We start from the raw sequence: 22800 nt of genomic DNA, 5'->3' as shown, positions 1-22800 counted from the left end.
TGATGCAAAGACATCAGTGTTTTATCATTACAGTGGAAATATTATATAAATGCCCTCTGATCACTTTGAATCCATCAGGATGAAACAATGACACGAGTTAAGGAGAAGCTTTTGGAAACACTGGAAGAATTATGTCTCGGGGAGATCGAGCAGGTCAAGTGGTGGCTGCAGAACCTACAAATGAAAGACCTCCCAAGAATCCCAGGAGTCCGAATAGAGAGGGCAGACAGCACAGTTGATTTAGTGGATCTGATGGTGGAGATTTGTGGTCAACAGGCTGTGGAGGTGATCGGGGAGGTTTTAATGAAGATGAACAGGATGGATCTGGTGCAGATTTTGTTAGACACCAGCTCAGGATCCAAAGGTAAGTTGTGTGAAAAAAAACAAACACTTACACCATCATTAAGTTGTTGGTTTTCGGTATCTGGTTTGGTACCACAACAGCATGATACAGGACATTGACTATATAGCATGACGGCAACATCAACACTCATTACTTTACATGTTTGATGTTGGCTACATGTAGCTAGCCTGTACGTTGTACATAACAGAAGTCCTGTGAAGTGCTGCTACTCTAACATATTGTTCTCATACTGGAGGAGTGTTATGTAGCACATAGTGCTAAAGCAGCAAAGCATTTGTTAGTTAAAATATGATTTTATACATAAACATTATATTAACACAACATTTTCAAATGTGTTTTAACAAGGGCCTTCAAGAAGCTTGGAGTTTGAGGCTCATGGAAGCATTATGGTAATCCCTTTCTTTCAATATTTTTTTTATTTGTTCATTTGTATGATGTTGAAAAAGATTAAACAGGAACAATTCCACTTACAGTATTTACAAAAGTGATTGTCCTCCTGTGCAGGAGTCCAATGACTGGACTAAACTTGAACCTGAAGTGAACAGTACAGATGCAGATGAGGCTCCAACTTACAGGTAAAAATAACATCTTCAATATTGTGTCACAACAAACTGGAACTATGGCAAACATTTCGGCAAGGTTCTTTGAATTTTTTCCCAGAGGGACAACTAAGATCTTTTTTCCTGCCAAGTTACAGTAACAGTGATAATTAGACACATCGCTTTAAATAAAATCAAGGCACCTACTGGTTAAGTTTACATTTACTCCATTACACTTAAAATTATTTTGCAAATATGCACAAACTCTTTTGTTTTTTTTCTTTCAGCCTACAGTCTGAAGCAGGAAAGTTTGAATGCAGTGTCTCTGACCTGCGATGGGTCTGTGAAGAAAAGGTCAGCTTTAAGTACCAGTTCTGGTCTTGGGAAGAACACATGGAGAGAATGGAAAGCTTACAATACATGCCTGCAGGTCCTCTACTGGACATCACAGTCATTGCTGGGAAGTTAAATGAAGTGTACCTGCCACACTGGATCTGCACAGGTAAGTGGACATGAAGAAATAAGTAAACATGTATTTAAATGTATTCTGATACAATCCCTTTCTCCTCACTAAATATATGTGCTTGTATTTTATGCAGATGACTCTACAATATTAGACAAGTTTGCAGTCCTACACATAGATGCCTGTGGAGATGTTGTTGAGGACGTGTCTGAGGTCACATCATCCCATGTCAAGTTATCCGAACCAGTTTTCTCTCCAAGAGCGGTTCTGATGAAAATTGGCTTTCCAGTGAAAATAAAGTGCAACGTGTTAATATACTATAAACCAAACACAACGTTCCTCAAACTACATGTGTATCTGATCCCACATGATCCTGCTCTAAAACAGGTTATTTAATATCTTACTATCACAAATGTATAATATAATCAGATTAAAAAACCTACAACTGAGTATTAGGGCCAGTGGTGGAAAAAAAGTGAAATTGTGAGAATAGAGTTGTGAAGTGGGAGGGGTCGCTGGTCACAGAAGGTTTTTTTCCCCTTTCTGTATTCCCATTTAAAAATCTTCTTAAAACGATATCCAAAAATATGACTTACCATTGAAACATACATGTGTGATCAATAACAAAGTTCACATTTACACTTGTTATTTTTAAGCACATTTTATTGAAGATAAGCCACTTAAAACATGAGACAGCGAAGTGGACACGTTTCCTTATTTTAAGATGATGGACCAAGTGATTCTCCTCAGATTTCTGTCAGCAGTTAATATTTGTTTGGAGGCTAATAGATCTCACTGACAAACTGAAACTTTTCAAATTAAGCCCACTGCTCACTGCATGTCAATGTGCAGCAGCCTTCAATCCTTTTCCGACACCATATATTGAGATTTGATCTCTGCTCTCTTTGGCACAGCTGTCTGGACAAAACCAAGTGCTCAATGTGCTTCAGCAGCTGCTTCATAAGATTATACAACTCAGAAATAATGCAGTTGGTTTATTGTATTTTGACTGCGGGTGTGATACACTAAGTATTTCCTTCACTGATGAAATATACTGTAACTTAATTTTTAATGAAGGCTGCTCTCGCCTGTTTACTCATTAAACCACAATTCTACAGCAGCGTATTTGGTTATTCTCAAAATATATATTATTTTCATAACATCATCTTTTCCTCAATATCTTGTCTATTCTGGAAACCTCACATTTCATTTTTTCCCAAGAGTGCTCCTAATACTCTATTGTAAAAACCGTATTGCTTACTCATGTACTTTAAAACACAAATGACAATGTTTGCTACTGTAACCTTGAAGCAGCTTTGTGCTTACAGTATATTGCTTTTTTTCCAGACAGTGGACAAAACGGAATTCTCAGATGGATACACAGTAATCCGGAAGCCACGTCCAGACAAGTATCTGAAAATGCAACAAGGATTCGTCCTCACCGCAGACATAGACACAGCTAAAATTTCCCCTCCGGTATACTTTGTACTGTCTCTCAGTACTTACATTTCAGTCAGCCAACTCATGTGGAGTACATTATTATTTAAATGCAGAACATGTACAGCATTAATGTTTGGCGTCTAGGCTCTGATCTTGTGACTCCCCACAAGAAAACATTGATGTCACACAGCAAGGAGTTGAGAGCAACAGTACTAACTTCCCTCCTAGACTCAGAGCCTACAGGTGGATGCTGGGGTGGAGGTCGAGCTTTTGAAACTCTATAGGCCTACAAATGGCAGCAAGCAAGCATAGCTTGTATGAGCAGTGTGGCAGCAGGATGGCTAAATGTGAGCAGAGTACTGACGACTTAAGTACACCGCCAAGATTATAAGGGTGTGTTGGATATATGTCACAGTGAGGGGAGTATGGCTTGTGAGTGGAGCAGCCACTTGACTTTGGCTGCCTGAACTAGCTCACAGACCTCGCTTCAGTTATATAGTGAATTGTGGTTCAGACGTATTGTATGAAAAGATAAAATAGGATCAAAGCCATTGCATTTCACATTGAGGTGTACAAATGGTGTGGTCACACATGGCCTTGCACATTTTAACGATATTTTATTTCAAGTAGATTTATTGTATTTGTGTTATTATTAGATTTTTTAAATGTGACTGACGGTGAAATTGCAGCCATTTTGCTGCAGGGATTTTGACACTTTCGTAGTTCTTTTAGCCATGTTGGAAATATTGTAACTGTCAGAAATTTAAAACATTTTCAACTCAGAATTGCAATCAGGTAGCTGATGTGAACGCCTTTTCCAACTTGGCTGTAATTAAACACTGAACAATATGATGTGAACACGATGTAAGACACAAGGAAAATCTGCAAGTGAGAAACATGGATACAATTAAGGGAATTGGCATTTAGACTCCTTTAATTGTAAATAGATGCATCTTTGTTTGTATTGGCAATTTGTACAAAGGGACATGTGATCGGTGTTGTCAACTTAGCAACGTTCTCCCTAGATACAGCTTTTATGAGCCTAGTGACAAATCTATTGACTTTTTGGTCACACATAAGCTACTTCAAGAAGGTTGCCAATACTGCTTGGTGAATGTGGAGTCAGCTTTGCTCGCTGTGTTCAGAGTTTGGGAGAGATCAGCAGCCAGACAAAAATGTGAATGATCTGAGCATGTGCAAAACAGTGTTCCTAATGACCAGACACTAATCATCTAGTTTTGTTTTTGTTGTAAAGGATTTAATTTGACTGTTTACCTTTGTCAAAAACTAACTCCTCTCCTTTTATGTTATATTTTTACACAGAAATTAACCCTCAGATATGACAGCCAAGACCCAAATTTCTATGAAGTGTTGATTAAAAATCCAGACAGAGACTTCTACCTTTCACTCTTTGACCATTATGCAAAGAAGGGTGAACCAGTGTGTGAACCAGTGAGTGAACCAGTGTGGACCTGTGAAATTCAAGAAGGTCAGTGGTTGTTAAAAAATATTACCTACACTATATAAAAAGATGCATTCTATCTTTTCCATTAACTTCACCATTCTATATAATTAATGTCAATAATTAATGAGACCTGAATCACCAACACCAATGCACACTGAAAATAGACTTGTTGCTCTGTGGGTGTGATATTCTGGTTGTAGCTGTCTGAATTATGTGTTCACCTGCCATTTAATACGTGATAATGAGGAGAAATTCCTGTTTATCTTATTCCATGAATAGTCAGAAACCCATAGAAGTGCTTAAGACAGCAAGTATGGGTTTTGAGACAGAGCAATTTATCAAAACACAACAAATTTGATCACCGCTGTAATAACATCCGGTTGTTTTTGAACTAGAAATAGAATATTAATGATATTAAATGTAATAGATATTTTATTTAGCTAAAATGTCTCATTATTTAATCTTTTGTTGTGAATGAAATACATAAACCCACAATATCAGCAAATATTGGTATATGTTTTGTTCTCCATTTTATTTCAGCTGACTATCCAAAATCTGGTCATTCAGAAGGTAAGACACTGCATATATTTACTGTCCATTACTATATGAGATTTCAGCTTTCAGTCATATGTCATAAATATTTCACACATTTGTTGCAAATATTTCAACCAGAATAAAACCAATTGGAATTTCATCAATGTTTAAAATGTTTGTAATTTTTAAACCAAATCGTAAGATCACCATGATATTATTGTAGCACCTAAGTTGTTGTGTTTGTTTGTTTGTTTTTCACATATTTCACATTTGACCATTTTAAATAAACTGCTGAGAAGTTGTCTTTAGCTGAATTTGCAGAGCTGAACTGGGCCAGCTATTCTGTGCAGTATTCTTGTACTTTGGTTTGCCTGCTGAAGTATTCTTGTCTAGAACAATGTATTTATTATAAGGTTATCATTTAATGTGTTGCAGCTGCAGCATCATCAGCTGGACCAGCTGGTGCTACAGTGAGAGGTAGGTACATTACAAAACATAAAGAAGCACTTCAACTTAAAAACATGCATGTTGGCAAACATTGCATTTTGCTTCCTTAAATGTAAAGTCGACTGAAATACTGATAATAACGTTGTTCAAAATACATTATTCTTGATTGATTATTGAAGTTTAGGACTGCCTATAGTTAGGGATGAGGATGGCAATTTTCAGCTTTTCTATTGTCTACAAATCTCATGTGCAGAGCAACGATAACAATGAATCGATCCTACTCACAAGTATTGTGTCTGTATCCAAAGCCTGACATGTTATTCCTCTGTGCCACAAAGAGTGTGGTTAGTTGTTTAAAAATGGTTCCAATAACTAATAACAGCGATCAAGTTTTTACTCTCCACAAAGTATTTCTATGTCAGGAAGAGGCCACCGTTCATGTGCGAGGACGCAAGTCTCTTAACAGTAATAGTTACAGATTACTACGGTAACCATAGTCTTCAGGGATGAAGGAACATGTCACCCAGTGCAGCGATGTGGCTCATTTACATGTTTTTAATAGTTTTTTGAAAACAACGGAGGTCTACGGCACATATATCAGGCTTTGGATAAACACAATACTTGTAAGTAGGATCGATTCATTGTTGATTTGATTCTGCACATGAGATTTGTTGACAATAAGAAAAAACAGAAAACCGCCATCCTTTATTCATCCTTATTTATGCCTTATGCAAATACTCACTCAAATACAATATCTTGATTTCAATGTTTTAGCAGTTACTGTAGTACATTTTTCAAGAAATAAAAATGTTTCTACCAGAATGCAATCTAAACATTATTTACATTTTCATTACATTTTGTTAATTTACATTTTGTTTGTTGTCTTTAGTCTTTTTTTATTGTAACCACACATGTTTCCCTATCTTTGTAGCTGTTGTAGCTTTGGTTTTGAATTTTACTTGAAACTTTATCCCTCTGTAAAGTATGTATTCCCTCACTTAAACTTTTATTTAGTTGATCTGACATGTAGACACTAATAGACACTAACCCACTGAGGGATTCATAAACAGGAGGTGCAAATCAAGGGTAAATTAAGAGAAACAAAAGCTGAGAGACAGATCCTGATTTTATTTTTATTTTTTTCTCAAGTGTTCTGATCATTAAAGAAAGCAGTTTGTTTTCTGTGTCAGTGACGTTAAAGAAGAACAATACAATTGTTAAACAATTACATTTTTTCCTAAATTTCTTACAGCTTTGGGATCCTCAAGTGGAGCAACTGGTCGAAATACTTTGACTGAAGGCAGGTCCACAGGTATTAACTATGCAATTTCCACATGAAATGACTTTTAACACTTAGAAGAAAAAAACAAAAAAACAAAAACAAAACAGAACAAGTCTAACTTGATCAAGGGTTATCCACATTATAGTGGCTAATGTAGGTTATGGTTATTGGTTATAGGTTATTATGGAATAACAAATAAAACAAAAAAGTGAGATTTGAGGGTTTAAAAATGGCATTTGGTGGATGAATGACATTATATCAATAAAATGTAGAACTGACCTGTCAAAATAAACACTTTATGGGCTCTGATTCCTCTTTAATTATTGTGTTCATTTGTGTTTTATTTGGATCTCTAAAATTTAAGTAAGCTCCACATTAAATAAAAAAAAGTAGAATTTATATAGAAATTGTTGATTGTGTGAGTGAAAGGAGCAGCACAAAGTTGCACTTTGATGTGAAATCACAATGATTAGAGGATGAGAGATTCAAGATTGTGTTTGCTTTGTTGGTCACTTTTTGATAAAACCCTTTGTATTGTAAATCTTTATGAATCAAGAAAGCCTGATGCAAAGTGTTTTATTCCATTTCTCCTCAGAGGAACAAAGTGTGGATGAACTATCTGCACTGGTCCAGAAAGTGAGTAATGTCGCATCAGTCTGACTTTTCACAACAAATCTTCAGTCAATAAGATGCAGGTTGAAAATCATCCAATATTTTAAATCATGATTAGAACTGATGCTGCATTCAGAGGAGCTGTTCAGCTCTAATCAATAAAATTATGTTCAAATCATCTCCCTTTGTTTATTTGTTTGTATTTCACCAGGCAGCAACAGTCACAACGATTAAAGAGAAGCTTTTGAAAATGCTGCAACGTTTGAGAGAGGAAAAATTCGAAGACTTCAAGTGGTTTTTGCAGGACAGAGACCTCATCCCGGCAGAACTCCCGTGCATCCCACAGAGCAAACTGGAGAAGGCAGACAGGAAACATGTGGTGGATCTGATGGAGCAGACCTACAGCCAACAAGCTGCAGAGGTGACCAAGATGCTTTTCAAGAAAATAGACAGGAACGATCTGGTGAAGCTGTTGTGAGACACCAGCTCAGGATCCAAAGCCAAAAACAATAAACAAATAAAAACACAGAAGTGGCCTGTTGAGTGGCAAAAACAATCCCATTTTTGCTGCTGACCTAATTATTTAGAACATTACAGAACATTTGGACCTGATCAAACAAACAGTTAAAGGAGTATTTTACAAGTCTTCCCATATTTTATTTTATTTCTCAGTGATCCACTCATCAGTTGCAGCACTACTGCTATCTCTAGCACTGAGGAGGACAAGAGGAAATCAAGAAACAGAGCTGTCCAAAGTTTTTAAGACACAAGTGTAAAATTATTGCATTGTAACTATTTTTGACTACGAAAACAAAATGCAACAAATCAAATACAGAGGGTGATTTATTTCTGCCTTTGTTATAACAACAAGAACATGTGATGTTTAGATCAGGTGGCTCATTCAAGTTTTTTAGCAGCATAGTGTGTGAAAGACTTAAAGTCCTGACAAATAATGTAAATATATTTATCAGTTGAAAGATCTTAAAGGGAAAAGAGAAATGAAGAGAATCATCATTGGTTCTGATGTTACCAAAGAAAAATCATATAACAGTATTTAATCTTGAAAAAATGTTTATGTTGATTATTGAGGTCATAGTGTTTGGTGATGTTTCGCATTATATTAAAAGATGTTTCTTATATTCTTCCCCCCTCATGTATGTAAACGGGGGATGGACAAAATATTAGAAACACCTTTTAATATAATGCAGTCCAGAACAACAACAACACCGCCCACTACGACTTCAATAATAAACATTAAGTTGAATTATCACCTTTCTGACAGTGTCAATAAGAACTAAAACTCTTGTAGATGTAAGACACATTTTTGTTCTTTTGTTTTTTATGTTTTGTTCGATTTGATCTTATTTTAATCTTGTATTTTATTATTTTTTAATTCTATCAGTGTCTTTTTTATAATGCTTTCTTTTTATACTGGATATCTTGTCTTAATATCTTTTTTGACGTCTCACATAAAGCACTTTAAATTGTCTTGTTGTTGAAAGGTGCTTTACAAATAAATATGTAACACCTTAATTTAATTTAATTTAATTTAAGTTATTGTTTATTATTTTACTACATTCTACAGATAAAACTCCCTAAAAAAGTTAGTTTTGAGCCTTTGCACTCTCCACAGTACCTCAGTGGTATGAGCACAGCATCTTTGGGGTGAAACACATCTCGACGGGAAAACAGTTCTATACAACACCGACCTCCTCCTCAGTTATGTCTGCACACCCAGTGCTTAGTCCATTAGTGTCCTTTCAACATACAAGTGCGACTGGCCTGTTCTCTCTGTTTCACCATACACCAGATCATAATACATCACCAAAGTATAAGTGTAAGTATCAGAATTAGTATGACATATTGTATTTTTCCATTACACCAAGGTTATTAGGTATGATCTGAAGTATAAACAAAATAAAACACTTGATGGTAGGGCATCACCCGTTTATTACAGAGGGTATACATATTTTCATAGACTGCCTGGTAGGACAAGTAGCCTACCTTAATGGCTTTGTGTAATGTGAAGCGCTATATAAATGCAATACATTATTATCATGATGATTATTATGATTATTTTTTATTTACCCTTCAAGGAGGGGGAATTCAAAATCATGTACAACAATATCCAAAGGTAGGCTATGATTTGCAATGCAAAAGTGGATTACAGGAACAAAATATTGTTTACAATGCTGCATTCAGTTTAATGTACATTTCGAGTAAAGTAGACTAGGTGTAATTGAGGCGAGCAAGGTGTTAAAAATGATTATTGATCTTTCTTTTACAGTATTGAAGTGTATTTCAATGAACAAATTCATTACAAAAGGTTGAATCACAGCGCATTTGGATCTGGTTTCCAAACAGGAACATAGGATGTAATCGACTGCGTAGTACATCATAACTTTGTCAAATTATAGGAGGAAAAAAGATATGATTGCCTTGGTTTTTAGACATTCTCAGTTCAGTGCAATGAATAATACGAAGTTTAATAACAAAAACAGAAGAATAAAAGCATTTATTTTGACAGGTGACACGTTTTTCTTTGCTAAACCTCGTTGATAAAACTACAATACTAAAGCGATGAGTTAAACATCGTTATTTAGGTGGAATCAAAGCGCAGTAATGTAGCTCCACCTCCGTTGAATGCATGCGCGGGCCCGCGGCCAGTTGGACATTTCCTGTATATAAACTATATGCTTATCGGGGCAAATTACATTGTCAGGACACGTCACAGACAGCAGCACCTCGACCACAGTAAATCTCGTTTATGGACACAACAGTTAATTTAGAGAAAAAAAACAAAGAAGATTTTACATCGTAACGGCTGGAGCGACAAACTGTTTCTATAACGGTAAGTTACAATGTTTTCAAACGGTACTGCTTCTTTTTAACTTTCACTTCCATCGTCCTGCTTCCTCTGTCGAGTTGCATTTATGTGTGATGATGATGTTTGTTTCGATGGTACAATAAAACATTAATTAACACTTTGTTAATGTGAGTTGTTAACTAAAGTTTGCAAAGTGCTTTGACTCGACAGTTGACGATGAAACAGGAAAACAACAAAGACAGTTTTAAGTTAAACGAGTGTGTGTGTGTGTGTGTGTGTGTGTGTGTGTGTACGCGCGCAAGCCCATGCAAGGCTAATTAGCGTTAATGAGAAAATGGCAGTAGCAAAACACATAGGACTGCAATTAACAATTATTTTCATTATCTATTATATTCTTGATTAATCGATTCGTTAGAAAAAGAAGAAAATGGTGAAAAACGTTGATCACTGTTTCCAAAAAACTCTACAAACAAATACATCTGGAATATTTTATGCGTTTATCAGAGATTAAAATTGAGAGATTACAGGAAATGAAGGGAGGCAGAGGGTGGATGTATATGAAAATTGTACCCGGAGTCCATTATGTACCTATTATGATACATCTGTGAGAAATATACTTTCTGTACAAAATGTACCTCTCCTGTAGATTATTTTGCTGGTGCCTCTACAAACTTTTTCTTATTGATTTATTCCTTTGTGGAAATATTTTCAGGGATTGTTTTTATTGGACTGAACATTTGGTGATTGAGAGTATGAGTGACTGAGTAACTGTGTAGAGTAAACCTGTTATAATTTACTTTTTTCTTAATTTCTTGGTGCTGTGATCATGAAAGAATAGAAAATAAATATTTTGTTTACCATTTAAATGCATATTGGACAACAGAGATATGCATAAAGTCTAAGAACAATATATTGTTCTGCAACATTCATTTTTCTTAAAACGTTTACAGCTTCATGACCTTCAGCGGCAGCAACTGATAAAAATAAGATGGAGGAAGGTGAGTGCACAGTTATTATGTACGCAGTGATCTCACTAAATGTTACTCACTGAGTTCAGATTGTCTACAACAAGCTAAACATAAAACCAGAATTCTGACAACAAATAGTTGAACCGTGGAAGGATATTTTGAACAGGTTATAAAGGGTTTTTGAAATCCACAATTTCAACACTGTATGCATTTTAGTTTACTACACTTCATATGAAACATGTTCTGATATACGTTGATTATGGCCTCATAATATCTTTAATCTGTCAACTTTGTGTCATGTTTCTTTCTCTACTCAGATCTTTTTGTGGATAAACATCGAGTCATCTGGAGTTAGAGGAAAACAGATCTTCTACAAAATCCTGCAAAGAAACGAGCCACATCTTATTGATGACCTCAAGAGAACGGAGAGCGAGACTGTCATGGATGTGAAAGTCATGGATACAGTGCAAGTGAGTAAATCCTTAGTCATCTAAAGCAGTATAATGTAAGTGTAGATAGCGTAGTTTGTGCCTTCATATAATCACTATTTTTAGTTTTCCAGACTCAATTGGTGAATATAATCACAAATCTAATTGTTAAAGTTATATTCTCAAAGATTTTCATTTAGATAAATAAATAAAATTCAAATAAAGGCCCACTGATGAAAGCCCTTGATATTTACAGTATTATGATTAGTATGAGGTATGAGGTAATAGGGTGTTTAGGGTAAGTATTCAAATCACAAGTGGCGCAGTTAGTGACGTGCCCCATCACCCAGTGGTTGGTCCATGTGAAGAAGCATACTGTTTTTTCTGGTCTCTGCAAGCATGACGTCACACAGGCGATACTGTTCAGATCTCTGGGAGTGAGGTCATGTGATATCCAAACCACTCCTGCTGCATAATTCACGTATCCACTGTTCATCCATATAATCAGTGTTTTCCAAACAATCGTTGTTGTGCCAATAAATCACTAAGTATTCTGGTGGAGCTATGAGGCAGCGATAGTATTACACAGAGATAGTTTATTTAGATGTTGTGGATAAACTACAAGTTTTTGGAAGTTTGGAACAACATTATAGATAATTGGTGGAGAAATTAAAGGTAGATTTTTTAACCTGTTTGACACACATAATTCTATTCCTTTAACCAACAATCAAAGCTGTAAGTGTAACGTGGAGTAGCAGGAATGGACCCAAATGCAGAGACTGACATGCAGGGTTGACAAAAACCGTCTTTATTCAAGAGATGGACAAGGACAGAACAGGGAAAAAACAGAAGCTGTTGGAACAGTAAACCAGAGTGTAGGCAGGCAGCATGGAAACTCATCATGGACTCAACTTGACAGAACAGAACAAATGATCCAACAAAGACTGAACAGAAAACCAGGACTTAAAAGTAACCGAGTGTGGAGGAGTACATGAACACACAAGGGCAACACAGAGCAACAGAAAACCAAAACCCACAAAATACTGTACTCTAAATCACAACCCAGCATAAATCAAACCATCCCAGAATTACATAAACTTAAGCACACAACACTATAAACTAACTAATAATGCAGTCCTCTAAACCCACCACCCAAATCATAACAAGCAAAACCATATGACCAGAAGGACTGACAACAGAAGTGAAACACAGGAAATCTCAAAGAACACAAAAAGTCCAGAAAAACACACAAACAGGCAGGATGTGACAGTAAGTAAGAAAACTCCCTGCTCATCCTGTGAGGTTTCAACACCAAAACTCGTATTAATTTATTTATACTATTTTCTCTTATTTTCTTATTTTTAGACATTTTTATTCCTTGGTACAAAATGAGTAAGGGCATATTAACAAATTTCACTTTTGTTTGGTTGAAGGAATAGAGTTGCACCTTGTGAAACGGGTTCAGAATGTACTCTACTTTACAGCAGACACATACCTTTCATACCTGCACAGTAGGATTTCAGAGGTAACTGAAAACACCTGCTGGGGTTTTCTTTTGAGTTGTGGCACTTTTGAGGAAAACTAAATTATATTAATTTAAATATTGATTATGTCCAAATGTCAGTCCTTGTGTTTCTAACATTGCAATATATGATAACTGCGATGGTAGACTAACGAACTGGGTTGGACTTTCTGACACAGTGCTACATTGGTTCAAGTCTTGTTGGTTCAAAACTAAATGCAAGGATCAATTCTTGGACCTCTTTCAATGAAAATCTACATCCATCCATCCATCATATAAAATATTATTGCCATGGACAATTGTCTGGAACTCTACTGGAGGGATGAACACCATTTGTCCAAATTATATTCCATAATTTGGTGTTTTGACATTGGTAGTGGACAGCACCATCTTAATGGTTGTTTTCATTTTACAACAAATATTATCAACCACAGTGTGTAATCTTGCTGATAAAAATAAGCAGAGCCATATGTCAATAAAACCGTCATTTCTGAAATGCAAAGAAATCATCCTCCAATCATGGTAATAGTGCAGACAAACACGTTCCTGCAAATACAGTTTAACAAATCCTTTTCACTTTTCAGGTAGACACAATGATGCATAAGAAGCTACTCATTGAAATATTAAATGAGTTGAGCTCGATAGAGTTCGAGAAATTCAAGTCGCTCATTAAATTGAGAAGATCACTCATCAGGAGCCGACTGAGTGTGGCACACACTCACGACATAGTGGAGCTGATGGTGAAGAACTACAGATGGGACTGTGTGAAGGTGACCAAAAAGGCTTTAAAGAAGATGAATAGGACTGATCTGGTGCAGAGGTTATCAGTAAGAGGTAAGGTATGACAAAGCAGACAAAAACTGGTACACAATTCAGTCACATATGCCTCATAAGTTTTATAGTATGCAAATATAAATAAGTACATCAGCGGGGGTACAATTTTTCATCAGAACTTTTTTGTAGGTTTGTGTATAAAGTAATGGAATAAAAAATATATCTTCAAGTAGCTCTATGCATTATTATTGTGTCAATGTTCAGGAGCTTCTTTTCATTTTAGGATGAAGTCCTTTATATTACGTATAAATATTTAACCCTGATGTTAAACCAGCTTCTAATAGGTCTTTCTGAAATGTCTTTTCTCCTCAGAGAAACACTGGGAACAGCATCCTACACTGATTAAGAGAGTGAGTGATGTCACATCAGTCTGACTTTACACAGTACAGATTAAATTCAGTAGATGAAGATTAAAAATCATCTTCATCTTTAATTTATAAGTCATGATACAAACAAAATTTCAATTTTTCCTCAGACAGGTTCACTCACAAAACTGAAGCAATTTTAAGGCGTTGAGGTCTAAGGCAGAAACGCTATTCACTAATATTAAGAATTTTTGTTATATCTACCACAAGGGAAATGTAGTTTTTCTGGATTTGTTTTTATAACTTTGGCAGAAGGTATAATATATGATAAACATAAAAAAGAAATGAATGTATTTCTTTCTTTTTTTATATTAGATGAAAAGATGCAACCAGCCATGTTCTGACAGCTTCTCTGTTGTAAAATCAAAAGGGTCATCATAGTTTTGGGATCACAGTCTTTGAAAGAGTTACAGCCAGACAGTAAAATAAAGTCATGATCCTGTTTGTACAGATAAAATAATTGTAAAAGAGACAAAAGTTTGATGTTACTAAAGAAATGTAAACACATACAAATAGTTTGTAAAAACAGGTGTACAGTATGTGATCAAATATTATTAATTCCATTATTAGCTTGTGTAATATGGATGATATAATCTTACCACATCCACAATTCTAAAACACACTCATCAATGAATCTGTAATCAATAAAATAAAGAGATTGCACATTTGCCCAATGAACATTTTCTTTGTATTTACCAGGTAGAAACAATGACGTCTGTTATAGAGCTGCTTTTGGAAACACTGGCTGGTTTGAGTAACAGGGAGCTCAAGGACTTCAAGAAAGTCCTCCTGAGTCGAATTCACCTCCGCAAACCTTACTTAGAGATGCTCATGATGACAGACATGCAGGACACAGTGTTTATTATGGTGCAGACCTTCGGCCAACCATCTGTGAAGGAGACCAAGGACATTTTAATTCAGATGAACAGGAGAGATCTGGTGCAGAGGCTGTCAGACAGCAGCTCAGGACCCAAAAGTAAGACAATGAAGAAAAAAGACATATTCAAATCAAAGAACTGGCTCCAAACATGTGTCTCATAAGTTTATAAGCTATATTATAAGCTTTTCTTCTTCATACATATAAATATTATGAGTCATAATGTAGAGAAAAGAAGACAATATCAGCTGGTATACAAAATATATTTTATTACTGATGTGACATATGAAAAGATATTGTGGGACGGGGGAAAAATATTATTAATGAATTATATGTATCATATATATTATATGTATATGTATTAACTGTTGAGGAGGCTTCAATTTTATTTTGTGTTGAATCCTTTGTATTTTAATTTTTTAAAGAGCAATATAGCCTGATGTTGATCACTTTATTTCCTTTCTTCCTCCTCAGAAAAACACTCTGTGGATGAACACTTGTCTGCACTGATCCACAAAGTGAGCAACGTCACATCGACCTGACCTCATGCAGCACAGCTTTAATAATTCAATAAGAAAAACATTTAAAATCATATTTATCATCACATTAGTGGTGATTAATGAAACTAAACTCAGTTTTTCACATAATTGTGAGACTTCTTCAAAGTATTAAACAAAATACAGAAGATTAAACTGAGAAAACAGTTCCTGACTTGTTCTGCCACCTGTTTTACAGTTCATCAAGAACATGTGATGTTAAGATCAGGTGGCTCATTTCAGTGTTTGACAGCACAGTGTGTTTGCCAGAGTTACAGCCTGGAATTAAAATAAAACATAAACAAGTTTACAGATATTAAAGAATATAAAACAAGACAAATCATAATTACCAGATGTATCAGTAGTTCAGGTGATCTTGCAGAAAAAAACATTTCTTAAAACATCCAAATGTCTGAAATAAAGACATTGATACTGTAGATGCAAAGAGATAAATCTTTAATATTACCAGGAGAGAAATAACATATTTTCTCTTTGAATGTACTCTTTGAATTTTCCAGGTAGCAACAAAGACGGCTGTGAGAGAGCTGCTTTTAGAAACACTGAATGATTTGAGTGATTGGGAGCTAAATACATTCAGGTGGTTCCTGCAGTTTACTCACTTCAAGAAGGGCCTTCCATGCATTGCATTTAGCAGACTGGAGCCAACAGGCAAGGCTGCCATACTGGTGGATCTGATAATGGAGACGTATGGCCAACAGTCTGTGGAGGTGATCAGGGAGGTTTTCATGGAAATGAAGAGGACTGATCTGGTGCAGAGGCTGTCAGAGACCAGCTCAGGACACAAAGGTGAGATAAAGAAGGCAAATGTCATGTCACATTAATTTATAATAATTAATAAATCTGCAGGGGGACAAAACATTAGATAAAGCAATGGAGCAACAACATATAGGCCACCATGACAGCAAAAATATAGATTTGAATCAACACCTCCCTGACATAATCTCAACAAAAGTTTCACAAAGTTAGTTGGTACTTCATTTCATTTTTGAAGTGGTTGATTTATCTAATTAAATTTACTTTTACATACAAAATAATAAGACAAAGATCACTTCAGAGGGAAATGTTAGAGCTCATTATTACCAGTCTTGTGTTGTATATGGTCAGATAGGAACTTGGCTAATGTTGTCTACATCATTTCACTTGAATATGTTTTATTGTATTTTTGTATAGCTATGATTTGACTTTTTTTTTTTTAATTTTTAGATCTGTGTAAAGCATTCAACACAGTCAATCATGATGTTTTAATATCAAAACTCTAAATTTAACTTCTCATCTAGAGCACTGGCATGGATGTCTTCATATTTATCTAATAGGATATAGTGTGTTAAAGTTTGTGATGCACTGTGCAGTAACATGAAGTGCACAATGGGTGTTCGCAAGGGTCAGTGTTAGGTCCCCTATTATTTAGCCTTTATATTTATGATCTCCCTCAGCATTGTCATGATGTAGAACTACAAATGTATGCAGATGACACCGTTGTGTACACACATGCAAAAATAGCTGAGTTAGCTGTTGCTAAGCTAACAATTGCATTGGAAAAGATCACAAATTTACTTGAATCAATCATCATCAATCAATCATGTGTGAGTCTAAATGTAAACAAAACAAAAGGTATGTTTTTCTCTAAAACCATGGTATAACCTCTTAATGCTGATAGTCTCATCAAAGGTGAAAGGATTGACATAGTTACTGATTTTAAATATCTTGGTGTGACACTGGATCCAAATTTGAACTTTAAGAAACATGTTAAAAAAATGGTTAAAACCATAAAGTACAACTTAGCAAATTTTAGACACACTAGAAACTGTCTCTCTTCAGACGCAGCCAAGATATTTATGCATGATTCTTTCCCGTCTTATTGCATCACATGCTGGGGGCAGGCTGGAGAAACAGTCATAAAACCTCTTGAGTCCTTATACAAACAAACTCTAAAAACTCTTGACAAAAAGCCAATGCATTTCTATCACTGTAGGGTACTGGATAAATACAATTTACTGAGCTTTGAGAATTTTAGATCATTCTCAAATTTGTGCCTAGTTTATAAAATTTTAAATGGTTTGGCCCCTCCTCCACTATGTGACTTTGTGTACACTCACTCAGAAAGTTCTATTAGATCCTCCAGAATATCCTCTATACAAGATTGTACCATACCATTTTGTCGCTCTGCATTTAGACAGTCAGCTTTCTCTGTGAAAGTCACAACTCAATGGGATGTCCTGCCTGATGATATGAAGAGCTGCAGTTCAATCAGTGCTTTCAGAACCAGGTTGAAGAATCTGTTGAAGGCTGCTCAGCTCTGTGGCCACTGAGTCTGGATTTGATCGCATAGTCTTCTCAAATAATCTTGCTTTTGGTTTGACATGCTTGCATTGTTGATTTCTGGTTGACATTATGGGTGCATGTGATGTGCTGTTGTGTGTAGCTTTGTATCTTGTGTGGTGTGTCCTGTGTGTTTTTTGCTTTGTGCTGTTTGTTATTGTGCTGTTATATGTTTTAATTGTAAGGGACTGTAGATGAAAATTAGCTTTAAAGCTAACTCTGGTATAGTGCATCAAATGTTAACATTTATGTTTAAAACTGTACATTGTCCCAATAAATAAAATACAAAAAAACTTTGCTCACACTCATTCTCATTCATCCCTTCTGTGATTTCTGTAACCAAGGCCTCCTCCTGTCTTCCATCCACACACCTGTAATCCATCTGTGTCATGTGATGTGGCAGTGTCTGTGTATTTTATTTTAACACCCTGACTGAGTGTTTTCTCAAACTTTATTGGTCTCAGCCATGAAGTGTTAAAGGCTTTTTATTATACTTGGGAGTCAGAGTATTATACTGAGGACAAGTACACATAAAGGTTACACACAGTGTTTTTATTATGTAATTACAATGTTCATTAAATGTGTTTCAGCTACAGGATCATCATTTGAAGCATTTGGTGTAAAAGCCACAGAGGGAGGTAGGTACCATAAGACATTTCAAACACTAATAACAAGATTACAAATATTGTTCCTTTAACTAGGAGTAAAGATGACAGATTTGAATCCTTTCCCCAAAGCTCTGTAGTTATTTTAATCTACATTTCATTATGTGAAGCTTTAACACTGAGTTTAACGAGATAGTCTGATAGTGTCTGATTATATCACCTGATGGTAAACCAGGCATTCATGAATCTTATTTTATTTCCTTCAGAGAAACACTCTGTGGATGAACAGTGGCCTGCACTGATCCATAAAGTGAGTAATGTCACATCTGTCTGACTTTACAGATACAGCTGTCATTCAACAGATGCAAGAAAAAAAACATGTTCAACATTATAAATGATGATACAAACAAATTCCTGATTTTCACCAGCTGGTTCTCTCAGAACTGAAGCTACAGTCAGATTGCATCATGTACACATGAGGACTGAAGCAAGAACGTTGTTAACTTATATGATAAAATCAGTGTTACCTCTACCACTGGGGAAATGTATACTGTATATATTTATTAAATTTTTCCTAATTTGTTTATTTAACAGGAACATGTGATCAATTCAACAAATATTATTAATTTTATCCATACCTTGTGTAATATGGGTTATGTAATCTTACCACATCCACATATCTAAAAACACACATGTTGATGAGATGTAAACAGTAAAACCTGTAATCATCCCAGCTGAGAGATTGCACATTTAGCCAATGAACATTTCTTCGTATTTACCAGGTAGAAACAATGACGTCTGTTATAGAGCTGCTTTTGGAAACACTGGCTGGCTTGAGTAACAGGGAACTCCAGGACTTCAAGCAAGTCCTCCGGCATCACTTGAGGTTCACAAGATGGCGTTTTAACATCACATGGATGCTTCTGGATGGCACAGACTTGCAGGACACAGTATTTTTTATGGTGCAGGCATATGGCCAACAGTCTATGGGGGGGACGAAGCACGTTTTAGAGGACATTAACAGGCCTGATCTGGTGCAGAGGCTGTCAGACCATGGCTCAGGATCCAAAAGTAAGACAAGACAAAAATATGTTAAAAAGATTGTGGGACAGGGGGAAAATAACAATAACTTTTGTAATAACTTTTGTATTGTAAATTAGTACAAAGCAATATAGTCTGATATAGGGGCTGTGCGATATGATGATATATATCGTGTGACAATAGAAAAACGTCTATCATTTCATGTTATGCTGTGCAGTTTATTTCGTTGTGACACAAACCACACTTTTTACAGCAATATTTTTCATCATTTGGAGTGAAGCTTTTATTGCACTTACAGTAACGTAACGAGTGTAGTTTTCAACAACTCTGTCTCTCCTCTGCTTCGCTGCACATGCACACAGAGGGCTCAGCCCCTCATGTGCTGAGAACGAACAAAGAAGAGGAGAGAAACAGCGGGATGGTGACCATAAATGACAGCAAAATGCAGTAGAGACTGTCTTCATTTATGTTATTTACCAAATTTTTGTGCACTCGTTTAATTTCAGCTTAGTGTGAAAGTCTCTGCTGCTTAGTGCTGTCATTTAAGATCACTCTACTCTCCTCTGTTCTCTATGGTTCACTGCGGATGGGGCTGAGCCCTCCATGTGTGAGCTGTGCACACAGGAGAGACAGTGAACCAATTGGAGTACTCGAGTTGACGAAACTACACTTGTTACGTTACTGTAAGTGCAATGAAAGCTTTAGGAGTAAAAATCCAAGAAAAGTAATTTTATTGAATCCACGCAAAGGATGGACAGACAACAGGCAAGGCACACAGACCAACTATTTAGTAATTGAATTAAAATGTGTTATATCGGGATAGGTATCATTATCAAGATATGAAATTACCTATATCGGGACAGATTTTGGTCATATTGCCCAGCCCTAGTCTGATACAAAGTGTTTCTAGTTGGTCATTCAGTCAGTGACTCATTAGTCATTTTTCTGTGTTTTCTCCTCAGAGAAACATTATGTGGATGAACAGCCCTCTACACTGATCCAGAAAGTGAGCAATGTTACATCTGACTCAATACAACACAGCTTTCATTCAATAGTTGAAGGTTGAGAATGATCCTCATTTAAACAGTTTAAATACTGATACAACCTAAACTCATGATTTAAGCTGAATTTTTTCACTGAAGCTGCATTGAAGCAGCAATTTTATCCATCAGTAATGTTTCATATCTTTACCTCTGAGGATTAGATGAGGAAATGTCAGCAAGTTTCTTCTTCAGCTTTGAAAGTGATCTCACAGATAAACATATAACACCCACATCTACACTAACATTCATGAGATGCAATGAAAAACTATTTTTGTGGATTTTTCTAGTGGATTGAATATACTGTATGTCTCATTAATGTTTTGATTATTCCAGGTAGCAACAATGGCAGCTGTTAAAGAAATGCTTTTGGAAACCCTGAATGATTTGAGTTATCAGGAATTTGAGAAATTCAAGGAGGTCCTGAAGTGGACTGTCTCCCAGAAGTGTCTCCCAGACATCTTACTTACATTGAGTGAGACAGCAGACAGTGCAGAAATAGTGGATCTGATGTTGCAGACCTATGGTCAACAGTCTGTGGATCTGACAAAGAAGATTTTCAACAAAATGAACAGATCTGATCTGGTTCAGAAGTTGTCAAACACCAGCTCAGGTCACAAAGGTAAAACAAAGAAGACAAAAACTGTCATGTTACACAATTGTGTGTCGCATAATTGTCCAATGAATACATTTAATAATTTATTTTTAAAAAGTATATCTGCCTAGGTGTAAACTTTATTTAATCACCAATGTGAAATATGAAAAAAGTAGTGTGCAGGGGCCAATAAATCATTAAATAACCAATTAAAATGACAAGTTTAGTATTTGTTGCAGGGCTTCTGTATCAGATGTTTATGGTGTAATTTTCCTATTAATTAGTTTTATTTCCTTTTAATGTAACTGAGCCATATAAAAGTAGATTGTACTTATATATTATTGTTATATTTTTTTTTAAATCAAGCTATAATCTTATGAATGTCTTTCTTTTGTCCTCAGAGGAACATCGGCCTGCACAGAAAGTGAGTCTGACTTTACACAACACAGCTTTCATTCAATAGATGCAGGTTGAAGATTATAAATGATAATACAAGCCAAACATGATTTTTATAGGATGGTTCTCACAGAATGGAGGCTGCCTTCAGGTTGAGTTTTAACAATAATGTTATCCACCACTGATGTTATGACAGAATTAATCCTCCACTACTCTAATAGAGATGAGGAAAAGTCAGCATATACTTTTTTCTCTCTTTTTTAAAATTTTTACTGAATAAGCTCTAAAAATACTGACAAACAACCGTATGTCTGAAACACTGACACTGATGAAATATGACAGATGTATTTTTAACTGTTCCAGCTGAGAAATTACACATTTGCTATCTGAATGTATCCTTCACATTTTCCAGGTAGAATCTGGTGTTAAACAGATCCTTTTGGAAATAATAAATGATTTGAGTCATCAGGACCTCATGAAATTCAAGTGGTCTCTACAGCTCACACACTTTGAGAAGGGCCTTCAACAGATCTCATTGATCCAGTTGGAGGGGGCAGACCAGGGAGAGACAGTGAATCTGATGGTGCAGACTTGCGGCCAGCAGTTTGTGCAGGTGACCATGGAAGTTTTTATGGACATGAACAGGACTGATCTGGCAGAGAGGTTGTCACACAGTAGTAGAGAACTCAGAGGTAAGAATGTACATGGGTGTCATAAATACATTTTGTAATTCATTGTTAAAAAAAGTAAATGGGCATATGAAAAAACTAGGGTGCAGGAGGCAATGCAACAACACCACATAAATCACAATGTTTGCAGGAATCATTGGAGCTGAATCCAGCCTTTCTCTCTCTCTCTCTTTGATTTCCATGATGTCACTACAAAGTAAATTTTAGTGTAATTTTCAATGAACTTTGAAACAGAGCCTTTTTAAAGGGGTGGCTAAATATTAGTATAATATATAATACAGTTAATCAATGAGAGTTGAATCAACAACTCTGACACACTGAATTTTATAATTTGACAGCATTGTAAAACTACAAATTGTCATCAAAGATTATTATTTGACACGATCATCTTCACATACAGTGGTTCATATTTGTTGCAGGGCTTTTATATCAGATCCATCCTCTCTCTCTATGTGATTCATCTTTATGATATAATTTTGTAACTAATCCTTCATATCATGTTTTAATCAAAAGCAACTAAATCTGAATTGAATTGATCATATTCTGAAGTTTAATCAGTCTTGAGTCATTTTCTATTTTCTTTCTCCTCAG

The 22800-nt window shown here is 35.7% G+C and overlaps 2 protein-coding genes across 6 annotated transcripts in view; both read left to right on the top strand.

Moving 5' to 3' along the window:
* Positions 1-8221, top strand: part of LOC137191003 (golgin subfamily A member 4-like) — a 50400-nt gene extending 42179 nt beyond the window's left edge. For all 4 annotated transcript variants that reach the window (XM_067600781.1, XM_067600783.1, XM_067600782.1 and 1 more), the window contains 12 exons: positions 79-364; positions 710-753; positions 869-939; positions 1191-1405; positions 1503-1753; positions 2714-2842; positions 4130-4295; positions 4812-4841; positions 5241-5282; positions 6505-6564; positions 7130-7170; positions 7358-8221. In XM_067600781.1, coding sequence (XP_067456882.1) covers positions 79-364; positions 710-753; positions 869-939; positions 1191-1405; positions 1503-1753; positions 2714-2842; positions 4130-4295; positions 4812-4841; positions 5241-5282; positions 6505-6564; positions 7130-7170; positions 7358-7624 — 1602 coding nt within the window. In that variant the 3' untranslated portion in view covers positions 7625-8221. The remainder of the gene's footprint in view (positions 1-78; positions 365-709; positions 754-868; positions 940-1190; positions 1406-1502; positions 1754-2713; positions 2843-4129; positions 4296-4811; positions 4842-5240; positions 5283-6504; positions 6565-7129; positions 7171-7357) is intronic.
* A 1511-nt stretch (positions 8222-9732) lies between these two features.
* LOC137191008 (uncharacterized) overlaps positions 9733-22800 on the top strand; it is a 59213-nt gene continuing 46145 nt past the window's right edge. Inside the window, exons 1-15 of one of the 2 annotated variants that reach the window (XM_067600792.1) lie at positions 9733-9997; positions 10924-10971; positions 11259-11411; positions 13476-13725; positions 14038-14075; positions 14790-15066; positions 15442-15485; positions 16022-16310; positions 18434-18481; positions 18715-18758; positions 19231-19519; positions 20452-20495; positions 20866-21151; positions 21526-21548; positions 21933-22212. In XM_067600792.1, coding sequence (XP_067456893.1) covers positions 11382-11411; positions 13476-13725; positions 14038-14075; positions 14790-15066; positions 15442-15485; positions 16022-16310; positions 18434-18481; positions 18715-18758; positions 19231-19519; positions 20452-20495; positions 20866-21151; positions 21526-21548; positions 21933-22212 — 1942 coding nt within the window. In that variant the 5' untranslated portion in view covers positions 9733-9997; positions 10924-10971; positions 11259-11381. The remainder of the gene's footprint in view (positions 9998-10923; positions 10972-11258; positions 11412-13475; positions 13726-14037; positions 14076-14789; positions 15067-15441; positions 15486-16021; positions 16311-18433; positions 18482-18714; positions 18759-19230; positions 19520-20451; positions 20496-20865; positions 21152-21525; positions 21549-21932; positions 22213-22800) is intronic. The other variant, XM_067600791.1, reaches the window with a different exon arrangement.

Source organism: Thunnus thynnus, chromosome 10 (assembly GCF_963924715.1).
Source record: "Thunnus thynnus chromosome 10, fThuThy2.1, whole genome shotgun sequence".
Classification (NCBI taxonomy): Eukaryota; Metazoa; Chordata; class Actinopteri; order Scombriformes; family Scombridae; genus Thunnus; species Thunnus thynnus.
This window is presented reverse-complemented; position numbering and strand designations above follow the sequence as displayed.